The following is a 19,071-nucleotide window of genomic DNA, read 5'->3' on the forward strand; positions in this document are numbered from 1 at the left end:
TGTAGTTTCCTTCCCTCATCATACTCATGCTCCCCATACTGTTTTCATTTCTTGCTCTTTCCCCTCTCCCATTTGGATGAATTCAACATTAAACCTGCTGGCAACAAAATCTGTCAATGAGTGCTGGGTTAATTTTTTTTTTTTTGCCTGAAAAGCATGATACCATTTTAAAAAACTGATCAGTAGACCATTTCAAGAATAAGAAAATGTGTTTTGTTCTAGTAGTCACTACATGTATATATCAATATATTTTAAGTAGCTAAGATAGCTCATCTGCACATGATGCTCGAGAGCAATATATACTGTACCCCCTCACCAGGGCCAGCAGTCAAAAATAGTATAAACAAAGTGAAGAAAAGATATATTTACAATGGAACTAGCCTCAACTCTTTTAGCCATTCTCCTGGTAATTAGTGTAATAACTGTTTAACAAAATAATGTTTTCGTTTTCATATGATTTTGCTATTCAATGTTATCCTAGAGCAAGGGTCCCCAAACCAAGGCCTTTCAATGTCATTCACCTGACCCCCACCCTAAACTTTAGACTTAGGGTCACCCTCAGTATGAAATAACTTGAAATGACAACAACAATCCTATCTCATCAGACAAAAGCAGGCCCACACCTCCCATTGAAATACTGGTAAGTTTGTGTTGGTTGAAATTGTTCATTCTCAATATGTGGGTCCCCAGATGTTTTGGCCTTCAACTCCCAGAAATCCTAACAGCTGGTAAACTGGCTGGGATTTCTGGGAGTTGTAGGCCAAAACACCTGGGGACCCACAGGTTGAGAACTACTGATTTAAAATACTGTATTGTTCTTGCGTTTATTTTTTTTGCAATACAAATAAGATATTGCAGTGTGCATAGGAATTCATTCGGGATTTTTTTTTCAATCTATAGTCCGGCTCTCCAATAGTCTGAGGGACCGTGAATGGGCCCTCTACTTTAAAAGTTTGAGGACTCCTGTCCTAGAGCAAGGCTTCTTAAATGTTTTCCACTCGTGGCCCCTTTCTGCCTGCAAAAGTTTTACTTGACCCCAGGTATAAGTATATTAAATAGATATAAAAATCAAACATTTACTGATCATCATTTGCAAGGCTTGCTAAACAGATTGATTTTCATTTTTGTGAAGTATAGGTGAAGCATTGTTTGCAGAATCCACTGTAAACACTGCATGTTGTTGCTAACAGATTTGTGTAAATGGGTGGCATTCAGAAACCTTTTACTGTTGCCATTTTTTTTTTTGAGCAAAGGGGACTCCATTTGGGGTCGGGACCCACAGCTTAAGAATGATATCACATTTGCATTTTAAAGTGGGTGCTCCTGCTTTCCTATCATGTGGCTGCCTTTTGCAGAATTATGGGAAATTACAATTTTTCATTACACTTACAACATTAACAGGATTCCAGGTATCACTTCATTCAACTGATGAGGTGTTTAAAAAAAAAGATGTAGAAGATGTAGAATTTTGTTCCTACTGGGAAACTTTAGAAAATACTGTTGTGTTTTGACATTATGATACTAGGAAAACACTATTTGAACAATAAGGCCATTACAGTATTCTGCCTCTTTCCCCAAGCTATCACTGTCAAAATCTTAGATATCAAATACACTTTTTTCCAAGAGGGCTACTGTCCTTACAAGCCTGTTTAGCTGTTCCTCACCACCACTTTGGTTTTTCTTACTCAGCTGGAGGGTGAGATATAAAATATCTACACCATAGAAAAACCTATCTTCTCAATGCAGTAACATTTTACAAACAATAAAATGGGATCTACTTTGCAAATATACCAGCCGTCCAGCTGCGTGAAATAATTGGATGACCAGAAAGGAATATGAAATGTTAGTATGTAGAGAAAGGCTGTAACATGACAGCCATCTCCAGGACAAGTTCTAAGAGGATCTTGACTGCGGACTATAGGATAATGTTCCTCTGTAAATCAAAGCTCTACGCTCTTACTATATTATTCTGGCCTCTATGGAAGGTTCAGAGAAAGGCAGCCCAGTTTTGTTTGAAATAAATGAAGTGTCTCTGTGGTTAGGATCAGTTAATATAACTTGACCTTTCTAGACGTGTTCTGAACCATATTTCATAAATGGGATCTGCAACAAAATGTTCCCATGTACTGAGCAAAAGGGCTCCTCTTCAAGGGTTCGTGCAGGCCATGCCCTTTTCCAAACTACTACTACTACTACTACTACTACTACTACTACTACTAATTTATCTGCTTCTCCCTATGGATCAAGATGGGAAACAACAACAAATGAAACATATAATCTAAGAAAAAAGAACATATTAAAGCAATACCCTTTAAAACAATCATTGTGTACATATATGTGCCTTCACATCACCTGTTGACTTATGGCAACCCCATTAATTTCATAGCATTTCCTTAGGCAAGAAATACTTAAAGGTGTCTTTGCCAGTTCCTTCCTCTGAAAGATAGCCTACAGCACCTGGTATTCATTGATGATCTACCATCCAGGTACTAACCAGAACTAACCCTGCTAAGACAAGTTTTGGTGCCTTTAGGGTGTTTAAAACCTCAATACATATTCCTCCTGGAAGAGATTGGTCATTATTGCATTTTAAAATTATAAAGCATATCCATCTGACAGATCTCCTCTAGGGTAGTCCACAATTTAGGGATGGCTGAAGAAAATGTCCTCTGGGTAACAACTGTCAGCCCAGTCTTGTCTGAAATAAACGAGGTAAGTGTCCTCCAAAGGGTGGTTTATTCAAGAAAAGGAAGCCTGTATATATCTGAACCTAAACCATGTAGGCCTTTAAAAGTAACAACCAACACTTCGTATCTTTCTAGGAAACTAATTGCCACACAATTAAGTGATTTTTTTAAGGGTGCAAGAAGGCTACATTCTCCATCTGTGGTATATTACTTTCCAGATGATCTCCAAGTTGAGAGGAATTAGGATTCAGTGGTAAAACACATGCTTTGCCTGGGGAAGATTCCCAGGTCTAACTCCTTATATTGTCAAATAATGCTGGGAGCACTGTGACATGAAATTGTGGAGGATACTACCAGTCAATGTCTAGAATCCTACGCTAGATGAAATGATGATGTGGTTCAATATAAAGGAACTGCTTATATTTAATGGTTTCACAATCGCAACTTTGATAGTTTGTGAGTTTGAAATGCTACCTTCTCCTGAATTTTGGGCTGCCATGTGAACATTGATATGATAGAGCTGTCCTCATGCAATGAGCAAGTGAGCTGTTTGGGAAGTATGTGTGCCATGTCTTTACGCTATCCAGAATCCCATTTCCTTTGGCCAGACAAAACAGAGAATCATGGCACACAGGAAGAGAAAGACCTGCCCCATGCCAATTCACTTACCCCATGGATTTTGTTCCTTTTCCTCTTCCTGTGTTTTGCAAATCTCTGTTCTGCCCAAGTAAAAGAAGAGAAGTTCTGGAGGGAACAACAATGCACAGCACACAAGGAGAAACTGGATCTGCCAGGTGAGTGATGAAGCAGGCATGGGGAAGGCCAGTTCCTCTTCTCTGTCATGTTTGCATCAAGTCTACCTGGTATCTCCCTTCTTTTGCTCATGCAAATCAGAGACCCATTGCATGTAGGTAAGAGGAGAAGCCATAATGTGCTGCTTCACTTATCCTGTAGATCTGGCTCCTTTTTCTCTTCCTGTGTTCCATGGTTCTCTTTTGCGGAGGCAAAGGGAAGGAAAATACGGAGGGGATCAGAAACACATGGCCCCCGATAATCGGAAAGAAACCTGATCCACCAGGCTAGTGACATTAAAGGTGTGCTTGGGGCCAATTCTGGTCCCCTCATTACCTTCCTTCCTTTGCCCTGTTGAGAGGGACTTGAGCCAAGCATGAAGAGGAAAAGGAACAGGCATCTGCAGGGTAAATGATGTGGTGTGCAGTGCTGCCTCTCCCTGGGGGAAAATACCCCCCCCCCCCAATATATTTGCATTTTTTCACTTTTGGGGAAGAGTTGTGCCCCCAACCTCTGCAAAAGTGGAAGGATGACTTTAGTTGGGAAGACTATCATCAGGGACCCTTGATTTCACTAATTGTTATGGCACCATCCTTTGGAAACGTGGAAGTTGCAATTTAGGGGTGGATATTTAGAATTTGCAGCTACAGAACTTAAGTGTCTCACCAAAATATAAACCACAGGATGCTAACATTGAATCACAGTGCTATAACTGTGATCTATGTTCCTATTCAGTCAGCACTGCAGTTCAGTTTCTCACTGCTGGTGGGCACATTCAGTTTCTGCTCTCCCTTCAAAATGAGAGGCTGCCTCTGACAGTACAAAATATACAGTAAGCTGCTGAATGCTGCAAAAGTTTGGACTATGTCTACAATATTAAAATATAAGATAGCACATCCTTAACCGGGTCATTCTAAGGCTTTATTTAGCCAAAAGGCCAGGTAGACAAATGTATTTTTCTTTTGGTTATGTGAAGTCTATATGTTTTAATTTTGCTTTGTTCTGAAGTATTATTACCTCAGCTTGTTTTAATGGTTTTTAGTTTGTAATGTTTATGTGTTGAAGGCCATGCTAAAAGATTTTTAAAAAGAAAGGCAATACGTAGAAATTTAAATTAATAAACATCTCAAGCAAAAGCGTTGTCTTTTTATGTATATACTATTTATATTGTAATCGAGTTCTCCTACCTGAAAATAGTGAATATTTTCCTCTTAATATGGATATTTTATTCAGCAAAGATGAATAATGGGTTTCACAACTTGTCATAGACATGTTTTGAGGCCAAAATTATGGATTTTGATCTAACCAGTGGACAAGGTGAGGATTATTTCATGGAGAGGAGAAATCATCAATGCTATTTGACCGTCAGCTACCCCTGGCTACCACTGTCTTTTCTACCCAAGCATTCAAAAACAGCAGAAATTGATGCACAGTAGATAGAATTGTCAGAGTCAGTATTTTTTAAAGGTTCTCTCAGGACAGAGTACTCTCACCTCTCACCACTCCACAGAGAAGGGGATAGTTCCTTTTTTGTGGTTGTTTATTCGTTCAGTCACTTCCGACTCTTCGTGACCTCATGGACCAGCCCATGCCAGAGCTCCCTGTTGGCCGTCACCACCTCCAGTTCCTTCAAAGTCAAGTCAGTCACTTCAAGGCTACCATCCATCCATCTTGCCCTTGGTCGGCCCCTCTTCCTTTTTCCTTCCATTTTCCCCAGCATCATTATCTTCTCCAAGCTTTCCTGTCTTCTCATGATGTGGCCAAAGTACTTCATCTTTGTCTCTAATATCCTTTCCTCCAATGAGCAGTCGGGCTTCATTTCCTGAAGTATGGACTTCTCACGGTCCAAGGCACTCTCAGAATTTTCCTCCAACACCACAGTTCAAAAAACATCTATCTTCCTTCGCTCAGCCTTCCTTATGGTCCAGCTCTCACATCCATAGGTTACTACGGGGAATACCATTGCTTTAACTATTGTAAATAAGAGTTAAGAGTTAACTCTCCTTTTTAAAATAAGAGTTAATGTGCAGTAGTTATGTTGGTCCATGAATGAGTCAACTCAGGTTTTGAGATTTTTTTTACCACAATGTTTAGACTTATACATACAGTAGTTATTATGCCAAATAACTACTGGGAGACATCCAAAGATGTATTTCTCTAAACTCTATTTAAAGCCATCCCTATTAAGATTATTTGCATCTTTCTATAGGCCTCCTAATTCTTCTTTCGCTAAAGAAAAATTGCTCTTCCTCCACTCTGTTTATGAAATTCATAATTCTTATCTCATATTTTTACTGCATTGAGTTTTACTGTTTTGGTATATATAAACTATATTTTGCAACTATCATGTTTTGAAAGAAGTAGAATCAAGTACAGAATTCTGTGCTGTCTTTATCTCCCTCTTCAGGGGAGATAAAGTGGGGTAATAATAATAATAATAATAATAATAATAATAATAATAATAATGGTGCAGCCAATGGCTTGTACATACCCCAGAACACCTCTTGTTTTTCTGGGAACAGCATTACATCACAATCCCCGAAACATACACCCAGTATGTACATGCACAAAATTACTTGTTCCTGTGGTCAATTCATATTTATATTTTATACACAAATCTTCCATTTGAAAAAGAGAACGGTTCCACCATTCACATGAAAGTCTATCGATTGTAATCTATATATCTTTCTAAATATTAAGGAATTCCATGGATATGAGGATTGGTATATGATTAAACTGGCTGTAATCCAGACGCTGCACATTTGCTCGGCATGAAATTTCTATTAATGCCAGATCCTTATAGTCTGATTTTGATACCTAGAAACAGTGAATGTGACAACTTAGGGAGGCTTGGAACAGCTGAGAGAGAATTGCAGGTTCAGCCTCACCCATGACACGGGTAACAGTTCTAGGTATAATGGCAATTTAGAATTAGCTCCTGGGGATTCAATACTGGAAAATGAAAAAAGTTAAAATAACTATGCCGTTGCCTTAAGAAAATATAGGGTACTAATACCGTTGCATTATGCCAGAGTGGCTTCTATTAAGTTTGGCATCCTTTTCTTATTCTATTTGTTCTTATTTTCTATTTCTAAGATGATCTGGAGTCATTAAAATAACACTTCTGTGTAAGTATCTTTTTTGAACACACAACTGTCAAAACATTTTCTGCATCCTTGATTTATATTCCTTTGATGTCCAACCTTGTTCAATCACAAGATGTAATATATGAATATTTCTAGCCATATTTATTTATTTATTTATTTATTCTCTCTATTTATCTCCCTCCTTTCTCTACCCTGAAGGGAACTCAAGGTGACTTTACATATAGCAACTATTTGATGTCTTTAGATAACAGACAATTAAATACATTTAAGTTAAAATTTAGAATTAGAGTTAAATGCACATGAAAACATTGTTATCACTATTAAAATAATGCCATCCACAATCATAATCTGGGGCCGTTCCAAGCCTCATTGCACACATTTCATAGTTATTACTGCACTGAAGCTAATATCAAAAAACCTGACCCCCAGAACTAGGTTTTCACTTTCCTTCTGAAGGTCAGGAGGAAAGGAGCTGCTCTAATATCAATGTGCAGGGAGTTCCACAGCCAAGGGGCCACCACTGAGAAGGCCCCATCTCTTGTTCCAACCAGATGCGCCTGCGAAGGTAGCAGGACTGAGAGCAGCGCCTTCTTCAATGATCTTAATGTCCTAGATGGTCCCATAGGAGGAGACAGGTAAGCTGAGCTGGAACCATTTAGGGCTTTATAGGCTAAAGTCAGTAGCAAACTGGCAGTCAATGGAGCTGGTGCAATGGGGGGTTGTATGCTACCTGTATGCCTCTCCGGTGATCAACTTGGCTGCTGTCCATTGGATTATTTGAAGCTTTCGAACAGTCCTCAAAGGCAACCCCATGCACAGCGTGTTGTAGTAGTCTATTCAGGATGCAACCAGAGCAAGGACTACAGTAGCCAAATCTGACTTCCCAAGGTATGAGCGTAGCTGTCGCACAAGTTGTGTGAATGTTCCCCTGGCCACTGCCGATACCTGAGGTTCCAGGCTCAGCTATGAGGCCAGGAAAACTTCCAAGCTGCGAACCTCAGTCTTCAGGGGGAATGTAACCCCGTCCAACACAGGCTGTAACTCTATACCCTGTTTGGCCTTGTGACTGACCAAGAGGACCACTGTCTTGTCTGAATTTAGTTTCAATTTGTTTGTCCTCATCCAGACTGTCACAGCTGCCAAGCACCAGTTCAGGACCTGAACACCCTCCTTAGCAGTGGGTGGAAAGGAGTAATAGAGTTGAACGTCATCTGCATACAGATGACATCCAACTACAAAACTTCAGATGATCTCTCCCAACAGCTTCATGTAACTGTTAAACAACATGGGGACAATACTGAGCCAGCCCTGCAGGACTCCACAGGACAATGGCTGCGGGGCCGAGCAGGTGTCTTCCAGCAACAACTTCTGGGAACAACCCTCCAGGAAGGACTGAAGCCACTGCAAAACAGTACCTCCAAGCACCATTCCTGCAAGGTGTCCCAGAAGGATACTGTGGTCTACGGTATCAAAGGTTGCTGAGAGCTCCAACAGAACCAAAAGGGACACAACCCCCACCCCCATTCAGTTCCCGGCACAAAAGATCCACTAAGGCAACCAGGGCTGTTACAGTTCCATGTCCTGGCCTAAAACCAGACTGTGCCCGATCCAGATAATCAGTTTATTTCAAGAACACCTGGAGTTGCAAGGCCATCACACATTCTAGGACTCTGCCCAAAGAGGGGAGATTGGAGACAGGCTGAAAGTTGTTCAGTTGGGTAGGGTCCAGTGATGGTTTTTCAACAGCAGTTTTATAACAGCTTCTTTTAAGCTGGCTGGAATCTTGCCCTCCTATAAGGAGTCATTAACTATCACCTTCACCCACCCTGCCAAACCCCCTTCTGGCTTCCTTTATCAGCCAGGATGGCCAGGGGGGTCTAGGATGCATGTGGTTACTCTTGCCTCTCCCAGCATCTTGTCCACATTCCTGAGCTCCACCAATTGAAATGAACCCACCAATACCAGACAAGCAGATGCTCGTGTTACATCCTAAGAAACTGCATGGTATCCAAGCCAGAATGGATCAGAGTGACTTTGTCTGTAAAGAACTAAGTGAATACTTCACAGCAGGCTCTTGGGAGTTGGGATTTACCAACCCTCTGACTATGCAAAACAGCTGCACTGGATGGTTCCTTGTAGATGCAATATTTCTTTGCAGCTTAATTGCCACGGCATATGTCCTTAAATAGGCACACATTTGTGTTCGGTCTGACTCGCTATGCTTTAAACATCACATGCACTCTAGTTTCCCTTTCTTTCGCTTCATCACTGCCAGCTCCCTTTTGAACCAAGGAGCTGGTTTAGCTTGGCTAATCGAGAGAGGACGTTCCAGAGTAATTGTGTCTATTGCCCCTTGTCATCTCCCTACTCCAGAGAGTGACCAGACCATCAACAGGATCACCTACCGAGGTGGTGGGAAATTTCCCAAGAGCCATCAGGAATCCATCCAGATCCATTAGCCTCCTAGGGCAGATCATTTTAATAGGTCCTCCGCCCCCTGCAGAGGTTGGGGGCACAATAAGCCTAAACCTGATCAGGTGATGGTCAGTCCATGGCAACAGAGCATACTTGCTACAAAGATATTTCTTTATTTCCTTTAGAACCTGGACCATCAATCAGCTATTTGATGTAAAATTATATTTAGGGGGCTTATAGACCTGGGTGGATTCCTGGCAGCTCTTGGCTTTCAGAAGAAAAGTGAAAACTGGTCTGAGGTCAAGCCTTTGGAAATTAGCTACAGTGTAATAATAACTATGAAATATGTGCAATGATGCTCGGAATGGCCCTGGATTACAATGGTGGATGGCATAATTTTAATAGTGATTATAAAGTTTATATGTTTTAATGTGTATTTTAACTTTGATTTTAAATTTTAACTTAAATGTATTTAATTGTCTATTGTCTAAAGGCATCAAATAAGTTGCCATATGTAAAGCCGCCTTGAGTCACCTTCAAGGTAGAGAAAGGTGGGATACAAATAGGGCAAATAAATAAATAAATATGTTGTAAGCCACCCCAAGTCCTTTTGGGGAAAGGGGCTGGGATATATGTTGTTGTTGTTGTTGTTTTAATGTGCGCTATTTTTCAACTGTTTTCCTTTAAGTCAAACCACAAAAGAAAATACAAGAAGTAACCTGTTATTTGTCCATTTGATGGGGATATGTATATCAGCACACTTGGGGAAACCTATGTACTATGTTTAAAAGCATAGAGAACAAGCTTAGGAGAGAATTATGAACATCACTTTAAAATAATCTGTATAAAACCCAATCCTGCTAACTTGCAAATCAGCTTGGCACCAATCAGTCGAACCTTTCAGCTCCTGCTTTAAATGCATTGATTCATGTTCACAGAAGGTTCAAAGTGTAATTTTTGACACTTGATTCAGTTTGTGGTGGAAGGTTTTCAGTGCAGTGCAATACAGAAACATCAGTCCAATATGTAATGGTGGGTGTGGGGTTGACATATAAACTTCTCTTGAGAGTACAGCTCTTAACACACTGTAGTCCATCGAGGAAGGATAGTTCACTGAACCAAGAACTACCCCTGAATGCTAGACGTTTTGCCCCCACTATGAACTGTTACTTTGTCGCTTGTAATTCTCCTTTTGGTAACCATGGAAAACTAATCGGGCAGACTCAGATGCTGCTAGCTTGTTTTGCAGAACAAATGTTTAGGAGAACTCTGTCTCACCCAAGCCATTGCTTGTTAAACAGTCATAGGCAGATTTATTCAGGTTTGCCTCTCTTGAAGCCCTTACCTTCTATTTTTTCAAAAACCTCTACACATTAGGAATAGTACCAGCTCAGCCTTGGACAAATTTATTCAGTGATTCATTATCACTGAAAGAATCAGTGTGACATAGTGGTTTGAACACTGGACTATAACTCTGGAGACCAGGGTTCAGATCTCCTCTGAGCCATGGAAACCCACTGGGTAAACTTGGGCAAGATCCATTCTCTCAGCCTCAGAGAAAGGCAAAGGCTGAGACTCTCTGAACAAATCTACCAAGAAACCCACATGATACATTATTTTTAGGGTCACCATGAATCGGTAAAATCTTGAAAGCACACAACAGTGCACCATCTTCTTTTAGATTTTCCTTGGTTTTTTATATCACTGAATGTGTTTTTGTACATTGACATAAGCCTGTTTTCCCAACACAGATATTAACCCTGAAGTTAGTATTTTTCCCTATTCATTTTCCCAATTTGTATTGTCTACAGTTACAGAATTTTAACTGCAGACTTTTATATTACATTACATAATTACAGCACTATGATTTTACTTTTAACTGCCCTGGCAGAAGCCTATAGAACTCTACAATGTGTAGTGTAGTAAAACATTTTTAGAACTCTCACCCACAAAGTTCTAGCAGTCCGCTTTTTCCATACTGTAAATTGAGAATATTTCCCATTTGTATGTATGTTTTCCCATGCCCACCAGGTATATCTCACCTCACACTTAACAGACAATCGCTTCTTTCATTTTGTGAACTATAATCTCAATGTTATGAAATTCTTCAGTAACCTTGTAACAATTTGCTTGTGAACTGAACATCTTAAATAGTTTGCCATTATGTATAAATTCTACTACTGGAAGAGGTTAGAAATGTTTTGTACAACGTATCTACTTTGACCATATATAGAATATGCAATAACTGCAGATATTTAACTTTAGCCATTTTTTTCATGTCAGAAACGACTTGAGAAACTGCAAGTCATTTCTGGTGTGAGAAAATTGGTTGTCTGCAAGGACGTTACCCAGGGGATGTTTTACCATCCTGTGGGAGGATTCTCTCATGATAATCTATTAGAACAGCAGCATTAATTTTACCTTTACTTAATCAAATCGCAAGACACAGAATTTAAGCTACCATCTTTTGCTTAATCACTACAATAACCAATAAAATATTTCATGGAAGTTTTGTGGATTGATCAATGGGACTCTTTAGACAGACAATGAGGGAAGTTACATATAAATTTGAAGCACAAGCATAGAATGGGGAGCAGACGGAAGAGAGAGCAAAGTGGACAGAAGGGGACACTTTGAAATTAAAGACAGTTTTCTGATTACAGAAAAAGTAATCCCGCTGGCTTTGAAAATACATTCTTCATATGTATTAACTAAAATGAATCTAGTGCCTTCTAAATATTTCAGGTTTTCATATCAAACAAATCACCAGGAAGACAATTCTACTGACTAGAAACTGCAACTTGGACCCCTACCATACTTTACCTGCTAGTAGTATGGAGTAGAAAGAAAGGATATAGACAAGACAAGCTTCATCCAATCTGGACAAATGCCTTAAAAGATACACATAGCCCTGCAGATGTGGTAGTCATGTGGCAAAGCCCTGAATTCTTTGACTTTTATGAACTGTTATTTGGCATACTAGATGGAAAACTGGGAATTGCAGCCCCCTAAATTAACTTTCCTAGCTCTGATTAGAAGCTGGAAGCCAGGGTCATAATTTCCTCTAGGAAATCTATTTCTAAAAGTATTTGGTTACCCTTTATTCAATAGTAAGGAAATTACTTGGTTATGCTTTATCCCAAGGCATGGAAGTAATACATTACAAGGCAACGTAATGTTTTGTTATAAGTTACTCTTGGGGAGAACAAAGTTGCAACAAAGTTACAATTCAAAAGCAGCATAACTAAAACCAAACAAAACATTATGTCACTGTCTTAACAATGCTGTAGTAAGTTTTTAAGTTACAAACTCATGGACAATTATTAAACAATGAAATACGAAGCATAAAGAATTACCATATATGCTTGAGTATAAGCAGGCCCAAATATAAGCTGAGGCATCTAATTTTACCACAAAAAACTGGGAAAATGTATTGACTTAAGTATAAGCTGATGGTGGGAAATGAAGCAGCTACTGGTAAATTTCAAAATAAAATTAGATACCAATATAATTTCATTAATTGATGCATCAGTAGGTTAAATGTTTTTGAATATTTACGTAAAACTGTAATTTAAGATAAGATTGGTCAACTCTAATTAAACCATTATTCTAACTTTCTTCAATGTAAATGTGCTTACATATCCTTCCAATAATAATAACAAGTGTATAATAATAGTAAAATAATAAATAGCTATGGCTCGAATATAAGCTGAGGGGACTTTTTCAGTCTAAAAAAAGGGCTGAAAAACTAGGCTTATATTTGAGCATATACAGTACTTTTAAACATGGTAATAAGTAACAGCCTAGTCCTTTTTAGTGAAAGGAATTGCTTTTTAAAAGTAATTCTCTCTGTCATAGTAAAAGGTGCATGGGAGTGAATTGAGGGTATTTCTAGCTTTCTTCACTTTGAAGGCCAACCAAACCCACCATTGAAAACGTGGGATTGTTTTCAAGTATGAAAAATATGTAATCCTAGCATTTTGAAATAAAACAAAGGGATCTTACCTTAAAGCATCAAAGCTGTCATATGATCCAACAGTATAGTGTCTAAACAATTTCTTTGTTCTATCAGCTCGAGTTTCTGTTCAAAATGAAGACAGGATATATTTAATACAGGATTTGTGTGTCTAGGAAAATATTTATGCATTCTTGTATATTGCCAATATCAGTGCTGTTGTTCTAATATCTGTTTTGCGGTTAATAAAGAAGGTGAATATATTACAATATTTAAACACATGTGCATATATTAAAATCCATTTTTTTTGCATTAAATGGAAGTAGGTCAAGTAGTGTCATCATAAACCTTTCACTATAGATAAAGGAAAAAGTGTTGCTGATTTCAGGCCAAAAACACCATGTTGCCACTCACTTCCTCATGGGAGTTGTAAGACACTTCTCAAGGCTGTCAGTGTTGAAGAAACCTCCTTTTATCTATGTATGTGAAGGTGCTTGAGATGTTGATTTAAACATGAGTTTTTAATCTTTGTCATGTTTCTATTTCACTCTTTGCTTCAGAAGTATACTGTCATATTGTCTACTATGATATTGTTGTGTCTGATCATCATCGCCATCGTCGTCGTCGTCATCATCATCATCGATTTACATAGTGCTATCACTGTACATGGTTGTTACAAGGAAAAGAACAAGAAAAAAAATCCCCTACCCCCAAGGCTTTCAATCTAAGCAAACACAGATAAGGCAAGTGGATAGCAATCTGAGAAGGGATTATCCTATATATTCATGTATGTATAAATCTAGAAATTTTAATAAAATACCAAACCAAAAAACTGTGCCAAGTTATCCACAGGTCAATGTGAGTATTGTACCTTAACTCTTATGTAAAGGAACCATTCCCTTCTCTGAATTGTGAAAGGCAAAAGCTTAGTTTGTCCTGTGCGAAACTAAACCCTTCACTACTCTTTCCATCATGGTGCAACTTATCTTCTTTTTTGAATGCCTGAGTGGGGAAATAGTAATAGCCATCAGGGGCAACTGGCTCCTTGAAGTGACATTGGTACTTTCCCATCTCTGAAGAATGACCCTCAACTTATATAAGTTACTTCAAAATATGTAATTTTAGCCCCAAAACCTGCCTACAACTTACACATGAGATCAACATATGCAAGTATATATAGTAAGTCCATCAGATACTGTCTCCTCTACTCTCTCTCTAAGGTCAGAACAGATGCTATTGGGATCAAGGTAGGGTTTTTCATTTGCTTCTAATGAAACAGTTATGAAAACTATTAGATAGCAGATTAAGCCACCAATCTCTTGCATTATATGGTATGTATTCACAAGCACAAATTGCTGCTTCCTCTGATAAATTTTTGAGGACACCCAAGAACTGGAGTCTTTCCTAGCCATAAAGTGTCGATTTATGCTAGTAATATGGAGGTTTCTACTACCCTTTGATCCTGGCAACAAATCTTTTCAACTGCTTCAAGAGGTTCCAGCAGGACCCCAGAGGTGGTAGGAGGTTTATTCCAGTCCAATGAAGAATTTTCGCAACTTGCAACTGGCTCTGAGTCCAGTAATCTTCAATCAGCATCATTGGTTAGCTTTCAACAACCAAATAAAAACAAATGGTAGCCATTGCCGAATACTGCTATCAAAGTACTTCAGCTACAGCTTGCGGAACAGATCAAGATGTGCCAGTTTGAATATAATGGATTATTCAGAACTAAAAGAGTGAAAGTAGCAGACATACCGGTATTTTTCAGAGCAGGGTATTGTCTTATTCTTCCAAGAGCTGTGAGCCCCAGGCAGAAAACTCCCATCTTGGAATAGCATTAAACATCAAGTGTTTTCCTGTGTTAGATTTATCATTCATTAAAATTATTTAATCTGATGAGAGCGAATATGGTGTAGCAGCTTGAGAGCCCCATACAGCCATGGAAACCAACTGAGTGACCTTGGGCAAGACACAAAGCAAAGGCAACTCACACAATGCAACCCCTTCCTGAGAAATCCTGCCAGGAAAACCCTTGTGATAAATTCATCTTAGGGTCACCATCAGTCATAAATGACTTGAAGGTAAACAATAACAATTTATTCTTGTATTAGCAGAAGTAGTAGAAATTATGTTAAAATGAAGCAAAAAAAATCTTTTCCACGCTTTGTGAAAAACACCGAATAACCTATTCAACTATTAGAAGATAGCAAGACAAGGAAACAATACAGTCAACTTCTCAAACAATCTGCCTTACTTGCACTACATATGTAGATAGTGTATTTAATGCCACATTCTACTGCAATTTCTGACTTTTGCAGTTTGGTGAGGTACTTAGGATTTCATCCCACGAGAGTAGGATAATGGGGGGGGGGGGTGTAGTTTTGCAGTATCACTTTGTGAAATTAAATGAATGTTTACTCTACCCTTATCACTGGTTTTCTACCATTATGATTTCTTTAGAAATTATCCATTTGCTGTACCATCAAATGGGATAGATATTTGTTCTCCCACTGAAATTTAAAAAACAAATAAAAAAACCCTCAGTTTTTGAAATTAGAGAAGAAATTGTTCCTAAATAATTTTGCAGTATATTTTCCATCCCACCTATTACATATATAAAAATATAGAAGTCTGACTAGATTAAAGGGAATACTGGTAAACTTTCAATATTCCGTACCAAAAATACCATTAAAATGTTGAAAATGTAACCCCACCCAACCAAAATATTATTTTCACTTTTGGAACTCAAGTAGCATTGAGATCCCTTTCCTGTATCAGGGGATACATTTTGGGAAGGGGAAGGGTTTCGGCAGCCATTGCTCTACATAAACGGAAGCACGTGGTTGGGAGCCTCATTGCGAGCTGGGAAAGGGAGAAGGGGAGGTTGTGTGTGGTGGAGCTGTTGCCTTGGTGCTGTTGGGTGTGTGGGCCTGGGATGGACGAAGGATTGCAAGGCAGAAGAAGAAGGACTAGGAGAAAGGAAAGTTTTGGGAGAGGGGCTGTTGCCTGCCTTACCGCTTCTTGTGTGCTGTTGGGGTTAGGGTGGACCACGTGGGTCTTGGGGTGTGTGGGTGCATGGCATGGGTGGAAGGCAGTCAGGAAACCGTTTTGAAGAAGACAGAGGAAATTGGAGCATGGAGGAAGGGAAGGGAAAAGCGAGTGTTTGTATTGTTGTTTGTTTGGAGCCATGAGTCAGCGGAGAGAAATATCGTAAAGTGTGTGTGTAAGAGAGAGAGTTTGTATTTTGCCACCAAAACCTACATCTCCCATTCTTTCAAGCCACCCTTGGACCTCAAACACTCATTTCCAACATTTTGAAAAGGCCCAGGGCCACTACTGTGGGTTGCTCCTCTCTGAGGGCTCTGTGTTTGTATATTGCCACAACAAATTACATCTCCCATTCCTTCAACCTTTTGACAGTTTCATAAAAAATCAAGGAGGTAGCTCTTTTATTTTATTGTAATATAAATTGTTACTAAAATTACTTAAAATTGTTAAAAATCTGTGGATCAGCTGAACATATTGAAATTTAGTATGATGACAGAGGAGGATGTTTTCTACCACTGTAGTGGTTTCATCAAGATTGATCCAAAAATGAGGGAGAGAGAATCCCCTGAAGTTTGCCCAGTGCCAGTTGCTGTTTTCCACATATTGTGTAACCGTGTCTGCCATTAACAAAGTGATTTGGAAGTTTTGGAAGTTTCAGAAAGTTCTGACTTTTTTCGGCAAAATTCAGAACTGACTACCAAATCGAGCCACCAGTGCCCCCTAGATCTGAAACTAGTTTTGGACCATTTTTTGGGGACCAACCAAGCCTATACATTACTGATCCTTCCTCTGTTGTGCCCAAATGGTAATGGCAGAAGCAAAGGAGTATTACTGGCAATTTCCGCTCTGCCAACACAACATCAATTGTATTGGTTACAAGCGGATAAGCAGGATTCCCATCCCACTTGATATTTATCACTTTTGCCCATCTCTATACAGAGAAACAAAAATGAAGTCGCTTGACTTTTGAGTTCTGAATGGCTGGTTTAATGAACACTTTAAAATGAGGATTGAATTAAAACCCACAGAACGACCATGCGTCGTCTCATAGGATCTGTGGGTGGCCATTTCTGAAGTGTTCAGAAACATGGCGAAAACTGCATGTTATGAAGTCGTTGGCTTTGCTCGTTGAGAGCTCAAGTGTTGCAATTTAAGGCAATGGATGAGAGCACTCTTTAGCAAAGAACTCTTAGTACATTATGAAATGACAGATCAAGGATTCTACTAAAGTCACATCAGCTAAACTGGCATTAAAAAGCTGTACAATGATATCTAGAAACTATGAGTGATGTATTAAAAATAATTCTTGAGCCAACTAAACTCCCAAAGCACTTTCCTTTTCCTCTTTGATTTTCAGCATTTTTGCCTAATGAATAAACCAGTGAAACCTGGAAAACTTACATCATGTATTTTGTGCATTTTGCCTGGCATAATAAAAGATCACTGTTTTGTGAACTTTGGACTTAGTTGTATTTTAATGCAAACAAAATTTGGATTACATAAGCAGCTTTGGTCCAGCAATGTTGTACCAATGTGGACCTAAAGGTAAATTACCTAAATGGACCTAAAGGTAAATTAATACATTTTAAAAACAAGGGAGGCTCTTAACTAAACAGAACTTGGGTAAAGTTAAAACTATAGAAAAACACATTTTTATGTCAGGAGCAACATGAGGAACTGCAAGTTGCTTCTGGGGTGAGAAAATTGGCCGTCTGCAAGGATGCTGCCCAGGGGACACCCAGATGTTTTACCATCATGTGGGAGGCTTCTCTCATGTCACCGCATGAGAAGTTGGAGCTGACAGATGGGAGCTCACCGCACTCCCGGAGATTCGAACCACTTACCAGCAGTCAGTCCAGCCAGAACAACTGTTTAACCCATTGTACCACTGGGAGCTCCTGACATAGGACATGAAAGGGCAGATATGAAGAAACTAGACAAAATTTTTAAGTATATAGATATATCATCAATTCAGGATTGTCCATGCCATCATAATGCCAATTACCATGTATGACCGAATGGACAATCTCAACTTTAGTATTTAGTTATAGAACTTTACACTTGAGGATCTTGTCTAGTTTTTTCACTGCTGCCCTTCTAAATCCTGTATTTTTTCTATATTTTTATTTATTTCCAAGTTTCCAAGACTAAATATGCCAAACAACTACTATAATGGGAATCAGCAGTGTACGTATTGGGGGGGGGGGGGTGATATTGGGGTAGCAACTTTCAGAAACAACAGCAGTGACACCATAGCTAACATTTGATAATACAATAAGAGCCCGATATCTGTGGTGTTCCTTATCAGATCACAGTTAACTGACATCATGGATAAGATCAAACTCCTTCTAAATTACCTAACTTCTAGACCAGGCATATCATAAAGTTGTGAATGATCTAGAAATATTCTAGAGAGATATTCAAGGGAAACATATAACAGAACTTCCTAGTGGACCTAGTTGTGGGCAACTGAAACATGGTTATGGGGATATTATTCTACAGTGCAGAAGAAAGCACAGGTAAACCATTTCTAACTGTTCTACTTTTTTGCCATGAAAGTCCTATGGTGAAACTATCTAAAACAAATCAAAAGATAGCGCCAGAAGATGACACTTCTAGGTCAGAAAGTAGTTGAGGATATACTTAGGAAAAGCAGAGGACAAGAACAAACTATGCTGTTGCTAAAGACACAACTGGGCCCAAATCAAAAGGACATTCAGCTGTTGATGTGCTCAGAGATTAATGGAAAATCTGAAGCTGAAATAGACAGGTTGTACAAATGTGAAATATGGAAAGCCTGAATCAGAGTCTGCTAGATCATAAAACAGAATGTATAAACATTGTAACACTTGGGATAAGCATGCTGAAGTGGATAGTAATTGGATAGTTTCAGTCAGACAACTAGACAAGAGTTTTACTAATGTAATGAATATCTAAGAAAAAATGAAGTAGCAATAATAGTGAGTAGTAAGGCACAGTTGGGTAGGATTGGTGGGTGGGGTGGGGGGTGGGGGCAAATTGGCACACTTTTCCAATGCCATTATCATTCAAATCAACCTTAACTACA

General features: G+C 39.0%; 1 protein-coding gene across 8 annotated transcripts in view; it reads right to left on the reverse strand.

The window, feature by feature from the left end:
* Positions 1–19,071, reverse strand: part of SHANK2 (SH3 and multiple ankyrin repeat domains 2) — a 410,725-nt gene that overhangs the window by 170,330 nt on the left and 221,324 nt on the right. For all 8 annotated transcript variants that reach the window (XM_067462710.1, XM_060765238.2, XM_060765278.2 and 5 more), the window contains one exon: positions 13,007–13,082. In XM_067462710.1, coding sequence (XP_067318811.1) covers positions 13,007–13,082 — 76 coding nt within the window. The remainder of the gene's footprint in view (positions 1–13,006; positions 13,083–19,071) is intronic.

The sequence above is a fragment of the Anolis sagrei genome, chromosome 1, assembly GCF_037176765.1.
Source record: "Anolis sagrei isolate rAnoSag1 chromosome 1, rAnoSag1.mat, whole genome shotgun sequence".
NCBI lineage: Eukaryota > Metazoa > Chordata > Lepidosauria > Squamata > Dactyloidae > Anolis > Anolis sagrei.